The sequence below is a fragment of the Montipora foliosa genome, chromosome 1, assembly GCF_036669935.1.
Source record: "Montipora foliosa isolate CH-2021 chromosome 1, ASM3666993v2, whole genome shotgun sequence".
NCBI classification, from domain to species: Eukaryota; Metazoa; Cnidaria; class Anthozoa; order Scleractinia; family Acroporidae; genus Montipora; species Montipora foliosa.
The window spans coordinates 54940838-54959518 of NC_090869.1; the positions used below are offsets into that span (position 1 = coordinate 54940838).

The 18681-nt window shown below is 39.1% G+C and overlaps 1 protein-coding gene and 2 pseudogenes across 1 annotated transcript; 2 read left to right on the forward strand and 1 right to left on the reverse strand.

Annotated features, from left to right (window-relative positions):
• The first annotated feature begins 432 nt into the window (after positions 1–432).
• On the forward strand, positions 433–6979 carry LOC137979165 (contactin-associated protein 1-like; annotated as a pseudogene).
• A 2188-nt stretch (positions 6980–9167) lies between these two features.
• Positions 9168–10393, reverse strand: LOC137979184 (uncharacterized; annotated as a pseudogene).
• A 455-nt stretch (positions 10394–10848) lies between these two features.
• Positions 10849–16537, forward strand: LOC137979175 (contactin-associated protein-like 2). Its single transcript, XM_068826378.1, has 3 exons — positions 10849–11568; positions 14654–14768; positions 15091–16537. The coding sequence occupies exons 1-3, from the start codon at positions 11182–11184 to the stop codon at positions 15711–15713; spliced, it is 1125 nt and encodes a 374-aa protein (XP_068682479.1). The 5' UTR covers positions 10849–11181; the 3' UTR covers positions 15714–16537.
• Positions 16538–18681: the final 2144 nt, after the last annotated feature.

Below are 18681 nucleotides of genomic sequence, written 5' to 3' on the forward strand. Positions count from 1 at the left end.
ATTGCCACTAATCGAAATGTCCTTAATCTTAACACTCAATAACTCAGAAATTCGAAATAGGCCAGCATAACCAACTAATAAAACAAAAAAAAAAAGGAAAAAACGAATGATCACTGAAAGAGAAGCTAAAGCTCTGTTATAATACTGAGCGACTTTGATAACAGTCTCTAGATCCAGGGGTTGCTTGGGTTGAACTGGCTTAGATAACTTTCTTCTAGCTCCTTCTGCGGCTGCAATAACCGTTGGATGCTCCGTGGGCGACTCCAGACCTGCTATCTTGTGAGCCCATCGAATACAATAAAGCGCAGAATCAATAGCAATACAGAGGAATTTTGCGAAAAGAATATGTTTGACATCTGTAATCGCGTAACTCAATGCCCAAACTTCGAGGATCGGTCGATTTCTCTGAAATTTGAAAGCATGATTGCTAACGTAAGGAGAAAGAATCAAAAGTTTCCTTTTAATGAAAACACAACAGGATTTCATCCACAATTGATTTAGAGTGAGAAAGCAACTCCCCATAACTCAGTCTAGCAGTAAAAGGAACGAGATTCTTTTATGGGAACCGATACATGTGCCTTAGGCCCCAAGGCGAAGCACTATAATCTACGATTACTGCTAGTTACTTAAGTCGATATGTTAATACACTTCTGGCAAATTAATGAAGGTTAGGTCATTCATATTCAAGTACTATACTGGTTCGAATTTCTGGACAGAATCATCACCGGCCGTGCACCAAGCATTGGGAAGGTCCACTTGGCATCGGAGTTTCACTTGTGACCCATAATTTATAAAATAAAGAGGAGTGATCATGATTTTCACATATCAATAGAGGGTCTCCAGACCGGAAGGATTTCTGTTAATAAAAGTTATTGCGGGGAAGCCCGTTATTTTCAGTTCTTTAACCTAATCCGGAACAAGTTCTGGTCGGGGAAATTCATCTTTAGACATGGAATGGCATGGCATTTTTGGAGCATCTATAACCATCATGCACCACGGGTGCTTTCCATTATGCCTGACATCAGGTCGGAGACCAGTGGAACCAACCAAGGAAAAATGGAATAACATTATTTATTCAAAAGTTAATTTGCAACCAGGCCGAAGCGTTCGAATTCAATTTACGTTTCGACCGAAATTTTGGTTACATCACAGTAAAGAGTGTGACTGGAATCGATAATTTTTGTAAATGGAGCGGCACGTTTCGGTCGGACCGGACCGACCGGTCAAAGAGGACCAACTCCAGAGTTCCGATCGAACAGAAACGGACCTTTCCATTGACTTCAGCCCGAAATTTCCGAAATTTTGGCTTAATGGAAAGCACCCCAAGGGCATCTCTAGAACAAACCTGTGGCACGTGCATTAATAATTGAAGTATTCTTCAGCATTAATTTTAGCCAAATTCATCTCAGTCTAAAGGGATGCAGGAATGAGAGAGCAATTTGTTTCACTATGGTCAAAACTTACTTAAAATACTTAAGGATAGGGCGACCCACTCTAGTGACGATTTCGGTTTCTTTGGTGGTTCTGACCGTTGCTGACCATGTCATGTTTCAAAGTGCTCTTTTCCGTCATCAAAACGGGATTTTCTCGATCGCAAATTTCACGCGAGATTCTAACAGTCAACTAGCGGTGGTCAGTTTTCTTTCTTTTTCAGCCGAGGGTCCAGTTGAATGCACATTCAAGTGCATTGGTGAGCCACAGTGTCTTTCGTTCAACTTGGCGATTCACCCTGATTCAGACGGTCTCTATCGATGTGACTTATTACCCATTGACAAATACAGGGCCAGGCAAATGGACTTTCAAGCAAGCGATGTGTTCCATCATTACAGCCCATGGGTAAATATTCAAATTTATTTATTTCCTTTTCACTGAAAAAGGAACTGTAATCAGATGATTTTTCAGGGAAGTTAAAAGTTTTCTGTTACTGTGGATTCCCCGTCGTGTACCAAACGCCTTGTCACTTGATTCCTTCCCTTACTAACTTATATATATTTTTTAGGCTTTCTTTCTATAAAAGCCGGTATCGTGAACGTTGTTGCAATTTCTAGTTCCAAAAGTTTCCAAATTATGCGCTAAATGGGAATATAACGGCAAAGGCAACAAAGCTGCAGAATAAAATGTATGTCAATACAGTTTTTCCTTATGTCGCTTAACATCAGCCGTAAAAAAGAGTTCGGGAGTGATCTCGAAGTTACGCTCCAGAGCCTCATTTTCGTCTGGTTGAAAACACGGGTCCTCAAAGTCCCATGAAACTAATGAACTTTTCTGGACTTATATTTACAGCAATGTGGCTCACAATATCTCATTTGAAAGACTATAAAATAGGCTTGTCAGTGAAAAAAAAATTTCAGCATAACAACTTAATAAACGTTCTGAAAAAATAACAGTAAGAACTAACATTCGCAGATATATCTCAAAACATTTGAGGAAAAATAGAGAAAAATTCAAAATTGGGTGTGTGGTACAAAAAGTTGAAAAAGAAGTTTTTATTCAGTTAACCCTTAATATTTCCACCAATTTTGACTTGAAAGGAATCATCTGTTAATTTTTCAGAATTTTTATAATTATACGTGTCAACACCTGTCTTTTCTCTACGACGACAAACATTGGCAATGTGTTTTTGTCTAATTAATTAAATTCGGTCTTCGTTTGGGTAAAAAACATTAACAGATGATAAAACCGTTTTTAACCAAACCTTCCGAATTTTAGGTCCAAATTATGAATTTTTTAATTCATAAGAGTTTCATTTGATGACGTAGCGCGATTTTCAACGCAAAAAAGACGGCAGGAAGTGCTCACAAACGCTCACAAAAACAACTCGTATGCAAATTTTTATCTGCATCACTAAGCTTGATTTCTCGACGTTATTTTCCAGCTGCCGTTCTAAAATTGCTTGAAATTGTTTCCCTGGTATCTTCCCCATCCTTTAACAGATAGTCAGGGAGCATATGTTGCGAAATAAAGTCCCGTGGGAATTTCGTGATGAAAGCAAGCCGCCTATCTAGATGTGTTAAGGGGACCCGAAGGAACATATCAAATGTTGTCGACAATTTTGTAACTTGCACCGACGGCATTTAATGGGAGTTAAGATTTGACCTCCGAGTCCAAGATGGAAACGACCTATAAATACTTTGTAACCATCGCCAATGCTGGCGAATCTTCAGCAAACATTCTCATACTTTTACTTGGAGTCTATCTGACACGTAACAGTAATAGAAATAACTAGTATGAGAAAAAATATTCTAAATATTCTTATCCTACTATATATCTATTTAAGTCACCTCATTGAATACCATTCATGAGCGCATAATTCACAGTAACAAAACAAACCTAACACCCTTTTCAATAACTGTCCAAAATTTGGCCCAGGTGGACTACTGTGGCCACATTGTATTTAAAGACCTACCACCTATGACTTATCTTTCTTTTGCATTTTCCCATTTTGCTTAATGAATGATGAGATTACTGTCCTATACTTATAGCTGGAAACTTTTTTTTTTTAATATGTATATATTTTGGTAATTACGGGAGCATCTACTATTTATATACCAAGCTGGTGTCTAAACGTAGCCAGAAATACATTTTTTGTCAAGAGCGCCTTTTAAAGTTCCACAGTTTCCAGTACCATTCAAGTATGGGCTCGGTGCATGCTAACCGTTTTTTCCCCACAAAACTACCCTTGGCAATGGTCTATTAACTCGTCGGTGCTGAAGGGCGTGAACAGTAGTAGTTGCAACCTCAATGAGAGAACAAATATTTTCAGTACCTTATTGATAAGTGGTATATTAGAACATCGCAGTAAGAGATCTTGAGTTCTATCTTTCTTTTCTTACCCTCAAAGTCCACCTGCCAGCCAACACATTGTCAGAACGGTTCCTGTATTCCAGACTTTCAGATGAATACGTATTACTGTCTTTGTCAGCCTGGATTTGCTGGCGATCGATGTCAACGCAAAGGTAGGTTTGGTAGTTCATATAAATGAATTGTTATTGTCACTAAAATCATCGCAATACAAAAACTGAATTACACATTGCGCGTAGTGAATTAAAATTTGTGAGAAGCTTTGAAAAAGAGAAGGCCTACAGAGTTGAAGTTGATCATCGCCCAGAATGCTATTGTCTTGGGCGACATGTACTTACAGAGCCCAGTTTTTCAATGCGCGGAATAATTATTGTATAGATAAAGATTTCGGAATTCCGACTGCACTCGTTAATGAATCGGTGACTGTCAATCAAAAGATCTCATGTGAAGTAGCAGTAGCGCCCTAATTGAAAGGCGGCACACGCTCTTCACAAAGGGTTTTGTCAACGAAGTTGTGTGCAAGAACATTCTCGTTCTTATTATTTTTTTTGACATGTCACACTCGGAATGGTCTGAGTGCGGCAGCCAAATGTTTTCCCACAAAACATTCTTCTTTTAAGCGTAGCCAAAGTGAAAATGCAGCGTGCGAAACACTTGCTTCTATTTCATTGTTGTCCTTTTTATCGCTCGGTACAAGCACCGGTAAGAGCAATTCATTAGATCAAGTCTTGTACTCAATCGGTTTCAGGGTAGTCTGCACGTTGGTCGAGAATTTTAAAGACAACACAGGTCTTTTCTATTCGTAAGACGGTCGGGAAAATAAAATAAAGGGCATTTCTGTTTGAAACCGAGCCGAGCCAAACAAAAAAGAAAACGCAAGCGACGCGTAACATTGTTGTCCATTGTTTGTGTGAGATAATTATTCAAAATTCTATCCGTTTTAAATTGATCAAAACATATAAAAGGCCCACGCAGTTTCGAGTAATCAGTTGTTAAAAACCACTTGTGAGTAATATGTCCAAGCGTGCGAGACACCAGCCCGGCTTTTACGCATCATTATTCGATGACATTTCTGATGGTGGCCTCAGTCATAAATACCGACCCAAGCAAAAGCCCGTGCTATTGTTTTGGGAGGAGGAGTTTTGCATATTATTATTACTCGCGGGAATTTCAAAATCAGTCAACCATTCTCCCGAACAGCCTCCGAAGGGGAAATTTGTGGAAGGTTGACGATTGCGTTCAGAAAACTGCATTTCGATAGTACTTGTACGTGTCGTAAACCAGCGAAAATTTGCAGGAGCTTTCCTGACACCCGGTACTAACTTTTCCATATGCTGGCCGTAAACTTAACCGATCAGGTCGTCGGAATATTTCGCTTAAAGTACAGCTTCCATACTACAAAGCTCCCAAAATAGTCGATTTTCAAAGCAAATTTGATAATACTTGTAGAGACCTTAAAAAACAAATTTTTGTTCAGAATCATTTATTGATCCTTCCTCTACAAATTCCATATGCTGGTACTTGGCCAGAGGAATTAATATGTCCGTCAAACAGAAAAACGTACGCGCTGGTGGCCGCTTATTGGCCGTATTCTTTGTTATTAAGCGCACCTTTCTCTAATCAATTTTGAATTTTAACGCCGGCGCGCATAAAAAGTACCCGGATGTGTCGCGGCATTCTGGGCTATGTAGGAACGCACTGGTAAGCATGCGAATTAAGCTTCACAAACTGAAAAAAGAAGTGCCAAATAAGAGTTCAAGCGATTGGTCAGTGCAATCGATCACAGATTCGCTTGCAATTGTTAGGCCTATGTACTTTTTAGACCTTGTTGAAGCATACATTTGCATTCCCACTTCCGTTTCTTTTAGGAAAATCCTGCAGTGAAATTAAATATCATAGCCCACAGGCCACAAGTGGCTCCTATGTTATCGATCCTGATGGCGACGGAGGCTACCAACCGTTCACTGTATTTTGTAACATGGCTGATAAGAATGGAGTTGGGGTTACAGTCATCGGTCACGACAGCGAAGATAGAACGCACGTAACAGGGTACGAACCAATTGGAAGTTACATTCGCAGTGTTCACTACCTGGGGAAGGCATCACTGATGTACCACAACTAGCTTTCCTTACGGATGTGTCTACTCATTGCGAGCAGTTTATCAAGTACGAGTGTCGCGGTTCTCTTATTTTTCGCGCCGATACTGCGTGGTGGATGTCAAGAACAATGACCAAAATGACGTACTGGGGAGGTGCCACACCTGCTGATCACAACAAATGCGCATGTGGAGTTACATCGCCAAACTCATGCGCAGACCCGAGTCGAGGATGTAACTGCGACAAGAATGACGACACATGGCGTGAGGACAGTGGACTACTCACAGAAAAGTCTCACCTTCCTGTGTTACAATTGAGATTTGGAGATACTGGTGCCAGCAGTGAGGAAGGATATCACACCCTTGGGAAATTTAAATGTTACGGCATGGAATAAAAATACATTTTTTTTTTTCAGTCTTAAGTAGATTATATTCTCACAATCTCGTGTACGACCTGAGTATTAAAGCTTCATACACTCTAGAAAGATCCATCCACGGGTTAATTGCACCTTGTTTCAAAACTGATGAGAACTGAAGACGGAATAAACTCATCGCTTCCGACTTTTTCTTATAATATATGTAAAAGTTAATAGAGCCTCAAAAACAAATTGTTCGTTACCTTATTGGAGTTTTTTTTTTCCTTATCAAGCTTTCCGCAGACTTTAGTTAGTTGCTTAAATTTAATTTTCTTCAGTCGATAAACCAAAGGGAGTTTTTTGTGTGAAGAAAGCAAAACTGACGGAAAAAATTTTAAAAAGCAAACAACAACAGGCTTTATTTCCATGACTTTAACAGAACCAATTTCAGTATCACTTCTTAAGGCTTCTCAATGTCATCACAATCCTAATAACGAGATGTAACTGCAGATCCAAAACAAATTAAAACATTATTACAGTTTTACTTGCTTTTACATTTAACGAGGAATTTTTTTTAATTTCTCTAATTTGATACCATGAAGAGATCCATTGTACAAGTTAATTAAACCTTAGTCGTAATAGCACCATTCCTTAACAAGTATTTTGTTTCAGAAAGAAAATGAATGTCTGGTCTGTGTTTTTTACTTGTGACTGATTAAAAATCTACCGAAACGAAATGCAACACAGAGACTGAACTACTGCTCAAACATATGCACACATGCTTTCTCAGCTACTGTGGATATTGCTCACTTGGAGAATATAAATAACTCCATGCTCATTTAGATGGTAATGATTGGTACTCAGATGAACAAAACGGATGTTACATTAAAGAACTGTAAAGAGGCGAAGGACCAGAAAAGATGAGACCCCACTTGTTGAGACTCAGAGGGCGGATAACTTAATTCCGTGGATAAGTCACTACCCATGTTATAATAGAGATTCGTCGTTAAATGCTAGCCAGGTTTTCGTTCATGCCTTATATGTGATTAGAGTGTGCATATTTACAGTTACATGGACAAATAGTGAAACCTTGGTATAGATTGAAACTGTCGTATAGTGGCCAGGGACCCGTTTCTCCAAAGAGCAGATAACTTCTCGGGCCGTTTTAAGTGTTGGCACAATTCTCTCTGTATCTCAATAGCGAGGAAGTCATCAAACTCCGCAATCATTTCGCTTTTAGTTACTGGGTTGCCAGTATGTCAAACCCAGTCGGAATCTGCGTTGATTTTTTTTTCCGTGTCGGTAAAAGTCTTGCCTGTCACTCCCCTGCCAAGTGGTGTCTTTGCGCATAGAGCCTTCTGCTCGTAATTTCTTAGGATATAGAGGGTAGTGGAAATGCGTAGATTTCTCTGGTGGACATAGTAGAATGATAAACTTAACCTGTAATGGCGTCGAAAGTCATGTAACGCGAATGGCGTTTTAGTGGATTTTTAAACAAAATATACCCTTATGGAGCTCAATAATGGAAAGTCAGTTGGATAAACTAGGCAGGCGGAGGAAACAAATACCTGGAATCGTAAAAGCGACGAGTAATGGACTTCGACAACAATCTATCGCCCGTCGTGCCGAAATCAAAGTGAGCTGCGTTTCTAATATTTTACCAAGAGTGTGCTCTTATGTAGAACACTGAAACCAAATGAAAAATTCTCTGGTATAAAAGCGACGAGTAATGGACTTCGACAACAATCTTTCGCCCGTCGAGCCAAAATCAAAGTGAGCTGTATTTCCAATATTTTATCACGAGTGTAGTTTTATGTACAACACTGAAACCAAATGGAAAATTATCTGGTAACTTATGGGTTCAACAAAGTGAGGTAAAAAAAATAATTGGTTGACCAGTTGTCGACTATTTTCTGCATCATTATTCAAGCAAAAGGTTCTTCAGGAACGGTTTTGAACCTGAAGTACATGGTAATTTGACACGATTGAGTTTCTTGTCTTCACGCAGGCAATGAAATATATAGGAAGAGGTTTTCGCCTCTAAGGGCAAATATGTTGTTTGCTCCAATACATTTTTCGCTGGAAAAGGATTCTGTGGTAATTCTTGCCTTTGTGAATTATAATATCATGTTTTGTATTGAATTTTCGAGCTTAAGGTTGAAATGTGATATGGGAGAATTTATTTTTTAGTATTGCTCTATAAGCAGGAAGGGTTCACGAAAATAAACAGGTCTGTTGGAAGCGTGCTTGAGTTTCAACAAAATGAGCCCCAAAATCAGTGAAAAATTGTGACGCCGATGATGGTAAGACCTTTCCTGATACTGAATTAGCCAATGCGCTTAATAATTTCTTTACATCTGAAAGTTCGGACATTCCCCCGCTTGATTTGTCTTTGCTGCCAGCTTTCCCCGATACGTTGCCCATGATACGACCTTATGAAGTATGTAAAAAACTTACTTCAATTAAGCCCCATAAGGCCCATGGGCTCGATAATATTCCTAGCAGAATTTTTAAAGAGTTTGCTTTTGAACTAGCAACCCCAGCTACTACTATTTTTAATGTATCTTTTTCGTCTGGGGTTATGCCATTCTCGTGGAAGGAATCTAATATCATTCCAATCCCTTAAGTCACAAAGCCCACATGTGAGAGTCCATCCACATCTTACTGTCTGTTAGATATGGTCCATACATGGCTTTTACAGCTAGACAGTCCTAATGAACATCTCCGGGTCTGCTTTTTGGACTTTTCAAAAGATTTTGACCGTATTGGTTATAACATCCTTGTCCAAAAGCTTATTAACGTTAACGCTAGACTTCTACGCTAAATAATAATGCAAGAAGACCATATAATCTTGGAGGATAAGGCCTGCTCCAAGTACCAGGCAAACTTTATTAATAACTAAATTACATCAAACGAGTAGTGTCACGGGGCCCAGGAAAAACCCACATAACCCTTATCAAAGGGAACGAGAAACCTGGATGGAGCCACGACACAAACTCGGACCCTCCACTGGCCAAAAAACCTTAACAACTTAGATACCCATACTTCTAGTAACTTCAAGCACATCAGCATGAAAATGCGTGGTGTAACGCCTCTTAGTGCAAGGATTCTTCCATCCTGCATGTCTATCTTTCAGCTCGGGATCACTTAGCTTACAACCGTCCTTGGAAGCGCCACCTGATTTGAGGCTATGTAACAATAATCATCTGGATTATTTAAAACGGCGAAATATATTTCTTAAATTCGTCACGAATAGTGGAGTAACTAATCCCTAACGACTTGTAGAAATAGGCACCATTCCCAGTGGGAATATCCTACGCAAAACAGGAGAGCAATATCCTTTAGGACTAGCAAACAAAGCAAGAAGCCTCTAAGTGATTGAAACCGGACATGAAACCTTACTATATCTGGAAATTATAGAAGTATGCACTTCACGAAATTGATCATCGTTCCTCTGGGAGACGAAAATCGACATGCCATTGCCACTAATCGAAATGTCCTTAATCTTAACACTCAATAACTCAGAAATTCGAAATAGGCCAGCATAATCAACTAATAAAACAAAAAAAAAAAAGGAAAAAACGAATGATCACTGAAAGAGAAGCTAAAGCTCTGTTATAATACTGAGCGACTTTGATAACAGTCTCTAGATCCAGGGGTTGCTTGGGTTGAACTGGCTTAGATAACTTTCTTCTAGCTCCTTCTGCGGCTGCAATAACCGTTGGATGCTCCGTGGGCGACTCCAGACCTGCTATCTTGTGAGCCCATCGAATACAATAAAGCGCAGAATCAATAGCAATACAGAGGAATTTTGCGAAAAGAATATGTTTGACATCTGTAATCGCGTAACTCAATGCCCAAACTTCGAGGATCGGTCGATTTCTCTGAAATTTGAAAGCATGATTGCTAACGTAAGGAGAAAGAATCAAAAGTTTCCTTTTAATGAAAACACAACAGGATTTCATCCACAATTGATTTAGAGTGAGAAAGCAACTCCCCATAACTCAGTCTAGCAGTAAAAGGAACGAGATTCTTTTATGGGAACCGATACATGTGCCTTAGGCCCCAAGGCGAAGCACTATAATCTACGATTACTGCTAGTTACTTAAGTCGATATGTTAATACACTTCTGGCAAATTAATGAAGGTTAGGTCATTCATATTCAAGTACTATACTGGTTCGAATTTCTGGACAGAATCATCACCGGCCGTGCACCAAGCATTGGGAAGGTCCACTTGGCATCGGAGTTTCACTTGTGACCCATAATTTATAAAATAAAGAGGAGTGATCATGATTTTCACATATCAATAGAGGGTCTCCAGACCGGAAGGATTTCTGTTAATAAAAGTTATTGCGGGGAAGCCCGTTATTTTCAGTTCTTTAACCTAATCCGGAACAAGTTCTGGTCGGGGAAATTCATCTTTAGACATGGAATGGCATGGCATTTTTGGATAATCTATAACCATCATGCACCACGGGTGCTTTCCATTATGCCTGATCATCAGGTCGGAGACCAGTGGAACCAACCAAGGAAAAATGGAATGACATTATTTATTCAAAAGTTAATTTGCAACCAGGCCGAAGCCTTCGAATTCCATTTACGTTTCGACCGAAATTTTGGTTACATCACAGTAAAAAGTGTGACTGGAATCGATAATTTTTGTAAATGGAGCGGCACGTTTCGGTCGGACCGGACCGACCGGTCAAAGAGGACCAACTCCAGAGTTCCGATCGAACAGAAACGGACCTTTCCATTAACTTCAGCGCGAAATTTCCGAAATTTTGGCTTAATGGAAAGCACCCCACGGGCATCTCTAGAACAAAACTGTGGCACGTGCATTAATAATTGAAGTATTCTTTAGCATTAATTATAGCCAAATTCATCTCAGTCTAAAGGCAGGCCGGAATGAGAGAGCAATTTGTTTCACTATGGTCAAAACTTACTTAAAATACTTAAGGATAGGGCGACCCACTCTAGTAACGATTTCGGTTTCTTTGGTGGTTCTGACCGTTGCTGACCATGTCATGTTTCAAAGTGCTCTTTTCCGTCATCAAAACGGGATTTTTTCGATCGCAAATTTCACGCGAGATTCTAACAGTCAACTAGCGGTGGTCAGTTTTCTTTCTTTTTCAGCCGAGGGTCCAGTTGAATGCACATTCAAGTGCATTGGTGAGCCACAGTGTCTTTCGTTCAACTTGGCGATTCACCCTGATTCAGACGGTCTCTATCGATGTGACTTATTACCCATTGACAAATACAGGGCCAGGCAAATGGACTTTCAAGCAAGCGATGTGTTCCATCATTACAGCCCATGGGTAAATATTCAAATTTATTTATTTCCTTTTCACTGAAAAAGGAATTGTAATCAGATGATTTTTCAGGAAAGTTAAAAGTTTTCTGTTACTGTGGATTCCCCGTCGTGTACCAAACGCCTTGTCACTTGATTCCTTCCCTTACTAACTTATATATATATTTTAGGCTTTCTTTCTATAAAAGCCGGTATCGTGAACGTTTGTTGCAATTTCTAGTTCCAAAAGTTTCCAAATTATGCGCTAAATGGGAATATAACGGCAAAGGTAACAAAGCTGCAGAATAAAATGTATGTCAATACAGTTTTTCCTTATGTCGCTTAACATCAGCCGTAAAAAAGAGTTCGGGAGTGATCTCGAAGTTACGCTCCACGGGTCCTCAAAGTCCCATGAAACTAATGAACTTTTCTGGACTTATATTTACAGCAATGTGGCTCACAATATCTCATTTGAAAGGCTATAAAATAGGCTTGTCATTGAAAAAAAATTTTCAGCAAAACAACTTAATAAACTTTCTGAAAAAATAACAGTAAGAACTAAAATTCGCAGATATATCTCAAAACATTTGAGGAAAAATGGAGAAAAATTCAAAATTGGGTGTTGTGGTACAAAAAGTTGAGAAAGAAGTTTTTATTCAGTTAACCCTTAGTATTTCCACCTTGAAAGGAATCATCTGTTAATTTTTCAGAATTTTTTTAATTATACGTGTCAACACCTGTCTTTTCTCTGCGACGACAAACAATGGCAGTGTGTTTTTGTCTAATTAATTAAATTCGGTCTTCGGTTGGGTAAAAAACATTAACAGATGATAAAACCGTTTTTTAACGAAACTTTCCGAATTGTAGGTCCAAATTATGAAGTAGCGCGATTTTCAACGCAAAAAAGAGGCCTTCCAAGGGGGGTTCTGATGTCGCTCTGTCGGCTCATGTGGTGGGCTGTCGCCTATTTGGCTAGAGACAAATGTTGCTGTCGTTTTCTCGCTGCAATACAATTGTCGCTATCGCTTTTTGACCTTTTTCGCTAGAATACAAATGTTCGCTAAACGTGCTTATATTTTGCGTCCTGTAATTAATAATGTAATATCATATAAGAGGAAACGAGCCACGGAAGTTTTCTTATACGGGCATCGAATATAATTAACAATTATGCCCTCGCATTATTTAACAATTATTCCATGAGCGCGCGTTGGATATGAGATGATAGATAGTCATATCCAACAAGCGCGAGTGGAATAATTGTTTTATTAAAAACACCCCCAAAATATAGAAAACTAGACTATAATAAAAATAAAAAGGCCCAATAATCATGCATATGCTTGCCGTGTTTGTAGATCATGGTATAATCGCTCAGAAAATCGTGACTGACGTCTTGATTACGTGTCGACCTTTCTACCACAAAAGGTAATAAGAGACATAAGTGTTTACAAGTGTTTGGCCGGTATCTAGTAGATCTGCTTTCGCTAGGTTTTGTTATTTAAATTATAAAAAAGAAAGAATTTTTCAAAATACTTTTTTGCGTTTTAGTTTATGTCTTTTGTGTTGAATACTGTACATATGTATTACATGTACCGTCCATCGAACTCTCATAAGCGTTGAACATTTTGCTGTATAACGTAGCTAGTGTAGGGTTTTTCGTTTTGTTGGCTAGTTTCGCCGTTCAGAGAAAGGAATAATTTTATACGGTTAAGTTAAAAACATAAAATTGTATTGTATTTCCAGATGTTTCAACACACAAAATTACATCTATCCTTTTCAAAATCTCAGCCTCGGCTTTATTCTTAAAATATTCTTAAAATTTCGCAAATTTCAGCCTTGATATTCTTATAAAATATATTCTTATCAAAAAAAGAAGTGTATATCTTAATTTGCACAAGAAATATACGTGTAGCAACACCAACAGAAGAGAAAATTTAGTAGGTTGCTGAGCAGGTGTTTTTTGGCAGGCGGACGCTTGTTCAAAATGGGTCGCCATTTTGAAAGCACATACTGTCCTCTTCTCACTGAGTGCAATTTTTTTGACTGGCCTCAGGCCTCTGTTAGTCTTGCTATCCAAGACGTCAGCCAATAGTTCTTTAATACCAAAACAAAAAAACCGCCTGCTTTGCAGGCTAAACTGAGATTTAGAGTCATACTGGCCTGGTCGGTCATGTCGCTGTCGAAATAACACAGTGAAAAGATATCGCTTTGTCGAAGTTAAAAATGGATTGCCGCTGTCGCAAATTGTCGCTTTTTGTCGGTCAGGTTCTGTCGGCTGTCAATGTTCTGGAACAAGATTGTCGCTACATTTTTAGCAATTTGGAGCGATTTCGCTTGTCGCCAAGAACCCTTGGAAGGCCTCAAAAAAGACGGCACGAAGTGCTCACAAACGCTCACAAAAACAACTCGTATGCAAATTTTTATCTGCATCACTAAGCTTAATTAATATCTCGACGTTATTTTCCAGCTGCCGTTCTAAAATTGCTTGAAATTGTTTCCCTGGTATCTTCCCCATCCTTTAACAGATAGTCAGGGAGCATATGTCGCGAAATAAAGTCCCGTGGGAATTTCGTGATGAAAGCAAGTGTTAAGGGGACCCGAAGGAACATATCAAATGTTGTCGTCAATTTTGTAACTTGCCCCGACGGCATTTAATGGGAGTTAAGATTTTGACCTCAGAGTCCAAGATGGAAACGACCTTTAAATACTTTGTAACCATCGCCAATGGTGGCGAATCTTCAGCAAACATTCTCATACTTTTACTTGGAGTCTATCTGACACGTAACAGTAATAGAACGGATCACATGACCACGTTTTCGTGAAACCGAGGCTGGATCACATAACTCCTTGTATTTATTTTTTGTGTTGACAGATTGTCCCAGTATTACTTATTCTATTTATTAGAGTGTAACTTAGACAATCCTGTAACATTACAGTAATAAATCTGATCACGTGTCTATTATAACATGCGAAAGGAGCCTTTTTCACTCACTGCTGAATGAAGAGAGAACAAATATTTTCAGTACAAATATTTTCAGTACCTTATTGATAAGTGGTATATAAGAACATCGCAGTAAGAGATCTTGAATTATATCTTTCTTTTCTTAAACTCAAAGTCCACCTGCCAGCCAACACATTGTCAGAACGGTTCCTGTATTCCAGACTTTCAGATGGATACGTATTACTGTCTTTGTCAGCCTGGATTTGCTGGCGATCGATGTCAACGCAAAGGTTGGTTTGGTAGTTCATATAAATGAATTGTTATTGTCACTAAAATCATCGGAATACAAAAACTGAATTAAACATTGCGCGTAGTGAATTAAAATTTGTGAGAAGCTTTGAAAAAGAGAAAGCCTACAGAGTTAAAGTTGATATGAACGCACTGGTAAGCATGCGAACTAAGCTTTACAAACTGAAAAAAAGAAGTGCCAAATAAGAGTTCAAGCGATTGGTCAGTGCAATCAATCACAGATTCGCTTGCAATTGTTAGGCCTAGGTACTTTTTAGACCTTGTTGAAGCATACATTTGCATTCCCACTTCCGTTTCTTTTAGGAAAATCCTGCAGTGAAATTAAATATCACAGCCCACAGACCACAAGTGGCTCCTATGTTATCGATCCTGATGGCGATGGAGGCTACCAACCGTTCACTGTATTTTGTAACATGGCTGATAAAAATGGAGTTGGGGTTACAGTCATCGGTCACGACAGCGAAGATAGAACGCACGTAACAGGGTACGAACCAATTGGAAGTTACGTTCGCCGTGTTCACTACCTGGGGGAAGGCATCACTAATGTACCACAAATAGCTTTCCTTACGGATGTGTCTACTCATTGCGAGCAGTTTATCAAGTACGAGTGTCGCGGTTGTTTTATTTTTCGCGGCGACACTGCGTGGTGGATGTCAAGAACATTGACCAAAATGACGTACTGGGGAGGTGCCACACCTGCTGATCACAACAAATGCGCATGTGGAGTTACATCGCCAAACTCATGCGCAGACCCGAGTCGAGGATGTAACTGCGACAAGAGTGACGGCACATGGGATGAGGACAGTGGTCTTCTCACAGAAAAGTCTCACCTTCCTGTGTTACAATTGAAATTTGGAGATACTGGTGGCAGCAGTGAGGAAGGATATCACACCCTTGGGAAATTTAAATGTTACGGCATGGAATAAAAATACATTTTTTTTCTCAGTCTTAGAGATTTATATTCTCACAATCTCCTGTACGACAGGCTGATTATTAAAGCTTCAGACACTGTAGAAAGATCCATCCACGGGTTAATTGCACCTTGTTTCAACACTGATGAAAACTGGAGACGAAATAAACTCATCGCCTCCGACTTTTTCTTATAATATATGTAAAAGTTAATAGAGCCTTGTAGACTTCATGATCAAAAACAAATTGTTCGTTACCTTATTGCAGTTTTTTTGTTTCCTTATCAAGTTTTCCGCAGACTTTAGTTAGTTGCTTGAATTTAATTCTCTTCAGTCGATAAACCAAAGGGATTTTTTTGTCTGAAGAAAGCAAAACTGACGGAAAATTTTTTAAAAAGCAAACAACAACAACAGGCTTTATTTCCATTACTTTAACAGAAACAATTTCAGTATCCCTTCTTAAGGCTTCTCAATGTGATCACAATCTAATCTCGTACCCAGATCTCCCACGTTCATACGGAAGGGAGACCTGGTAAAGTTCGATTTCGAGCATGCTCAGTGCCAGTGAGGCCCGGAATACGGGCTTTTCTATCACTGCGCATGTTCGTACTCTCTGTTGTGATTTTGGGTGATTTTGCGGAATAAACATGGATTTCGAGAGTATTCTTAAATAGATTCTTTTGGAGAGAGGACAAGGAAACCTTAAACTTAAGCCGAAACAGAAAGAAGCGCTACAGGCGATTGTTTTTGAAAGGTCGAGATTATTTAATTGTCGGAGGAATTGCAGAATCACTGAAACGAACGCTTAGGCTTAATCAATAAACGAGTGCTATTTTCTTCACACGATCTCGTGAATAGTGTAGTTAACCAAACCGTAAATTGAAAGCTAAAATGTTATAGAGTGCTTAGACCTAATCACTGCAACGATCTCGTTAAAAATGTAGTTAATCTAACCGTAAAATTCACAATTGATCACTACTTAATTCGCGAGTCACGCTTTAAGAACGAGAAACGTACACTTTTTTGAATAAATTACATACTTCAACTTGAATTTATTAGTTTCTGCGTACCGCGTAGCCAGCTACGCAGAACGTTATTCGAGTGGCAGGGTACGTGGGGCTTTCGTCGGTACCATTTACACAAACGACGCAAATTTTTAAAATGATTTTCCTCAACTGTAAAGCTTTTCCGGCGTCGGAAAAACAAAACTTTCCTCCCCACAACTGGAATTTATTCAAAACAGAACATGAGCTTGCGAAACCAAACCTTCACTAAGTGCCCCGCGAAATAAGCCAACCGGGGCGTAGATTGCATTGCCGCAACCTTTTTTTAGTAGCCGATGAAAAATGGTGTACTGTCGAACTTTACCAGATCTCACATAACCAGTGACAGAGTGAGATCTGGGTACGAGATTAATCACAATCCTAATAACGAGATGTAACTGCAGATCCAAAACAAATTAAAACATTATTACAGTTTTACTTGCTTTTTCATTTAACGAGGAATTTTTTCAATTTCTATAATCTTATATCATGAAGAGATCCATTGTACAAGTTAGTTAAACCTTAGTCGTAATAGCACCATTCATAAACAAGTATTTTGTTTCAGAAAGAAAATGAATGTCTGGTCTGTGATTTTTACTTGTGACTGATTAAAAATCTACAGAAAGGAATGCAACACAGAGACTGAACTACCGCTCAAACATATGCACACATGCTTTCTCAGCTACTGTGGATATTGCTCACTTGGAGAATATAAATACCTCCATGCTCATTTAGATGGTAATGATTGGTACTCAGATGAACAAAACGGATGTTACATTAAAGAACTGTAAAGAGACAAAGGACCAGTAAAGATGAGACCCCAGTTGTTGAGACTCAGAGGGCGGATAACTTAATTCCGTGGATAAGTCACTACCCATGTTATAATAGAGATTCGTCGTTAAATGCTAGCCAGGTTTTCGTACATGCCTTATATGTGATTAGAGTGTGCATATTTACAGTTACATGGACAAATAGTGAAATCTTGGTATAGATTGAAACTGTCGTATAGTGGCCAGGGACCCGTTTCTCCAAGGAGAAGATAACTTCTCGGGCCGTTTTAAGTGTTGGCACAATTCCCTCTGTATCTCAAATGCGAGGAAGTCATCGAACTCCGCAATCATTTCGCTTTTAGTTACTGGGTTGCCAGTATGTCAAACCCAGTCGGAATCTGCGTTGATTTTTTTTTCCCTGTCTGTAAAAGTCTTGCCTGTCACTCCCCTGTCAAGTGGTGTCTTTGCGCATAGAGCCTTCTGCTCGTAATTTCTTAGGATAGAGAGGGTAGTGGAAGTGCGTCGATTTCTCTGGTGGACATAGTAGAATGATAAACTTAACCTGTAATGGCGTCGAAAGTCATGTAACGCGAGTAGCGTTTTAGTGGATCTTTAAACAAAATATACCCTTATGGAGCTCAATAATGGAAAGTCAGTTGGATAAACTAGGCAGGCGTTGAAAACAAATACCTGGAATCGTAAAAGCGACGAGTAATGGACTTCGACAACAATCTATCGCCCGTCGAGCCGAAATCAAAGTGAGCTGTGTTTCTAATATTTTACCAAGAGTGTGCTCTTATGTAGAACACTGAAACCAAATGAAAAATTCTCTGGTATAAAAGCGACGAGTAATGGACTTCAACAACAATCTTTCGCCCGTCGAGTCGAAATCAAAGTGAGCTGTATTTCCAATCTTTTATCACGAGTGTAGTTTTATGTACAACACTGAAACCAAATGGAAAATTATCTGGTAACTTATGGGTTCAACAAAGTGAGGTAAAAAAAAAATTCGTTGACCATTTGTCGACTATTTTCTGCATCATTATTCAAGCAAAACGTTCTTCAGGAAAGGGTTTGAACCTGAAGTACATTGGTAATTTGACACGAATGAGTTTCTTGTATTCATGCAGGCAATGAAATAGGAAGAGGTTTTCGCCTCTAAGGGCAAATATG

What these genes read in the sequence shown, in the direction of transcription:
- LOC137979175 (XM_068826378.1), top strand. Translation starts at nt 11,182, where the DNA reads ATGGTCAAAACTTACTTAAAATACTTAAGGATAGGGCGACCCACTCTA. An exon ending in TCCATCATTACAGCCCATGG is followed by an intron (nt 11,569 to 14,653) that starts GTAAATATTCAA and finishes TTAAACTCAAAG; the next exon opens with TCCACCTGCCAGCCAACACA. An exon ending in CGATCGATGTCAACGCAAAG is followed by an intron (nt 14,769 to 15,090) that starts GTTGGTTTGGTA and finishes CGTTTCTTTTAG; the next exon opens with GAAAATCCTGCAGTGAAATT.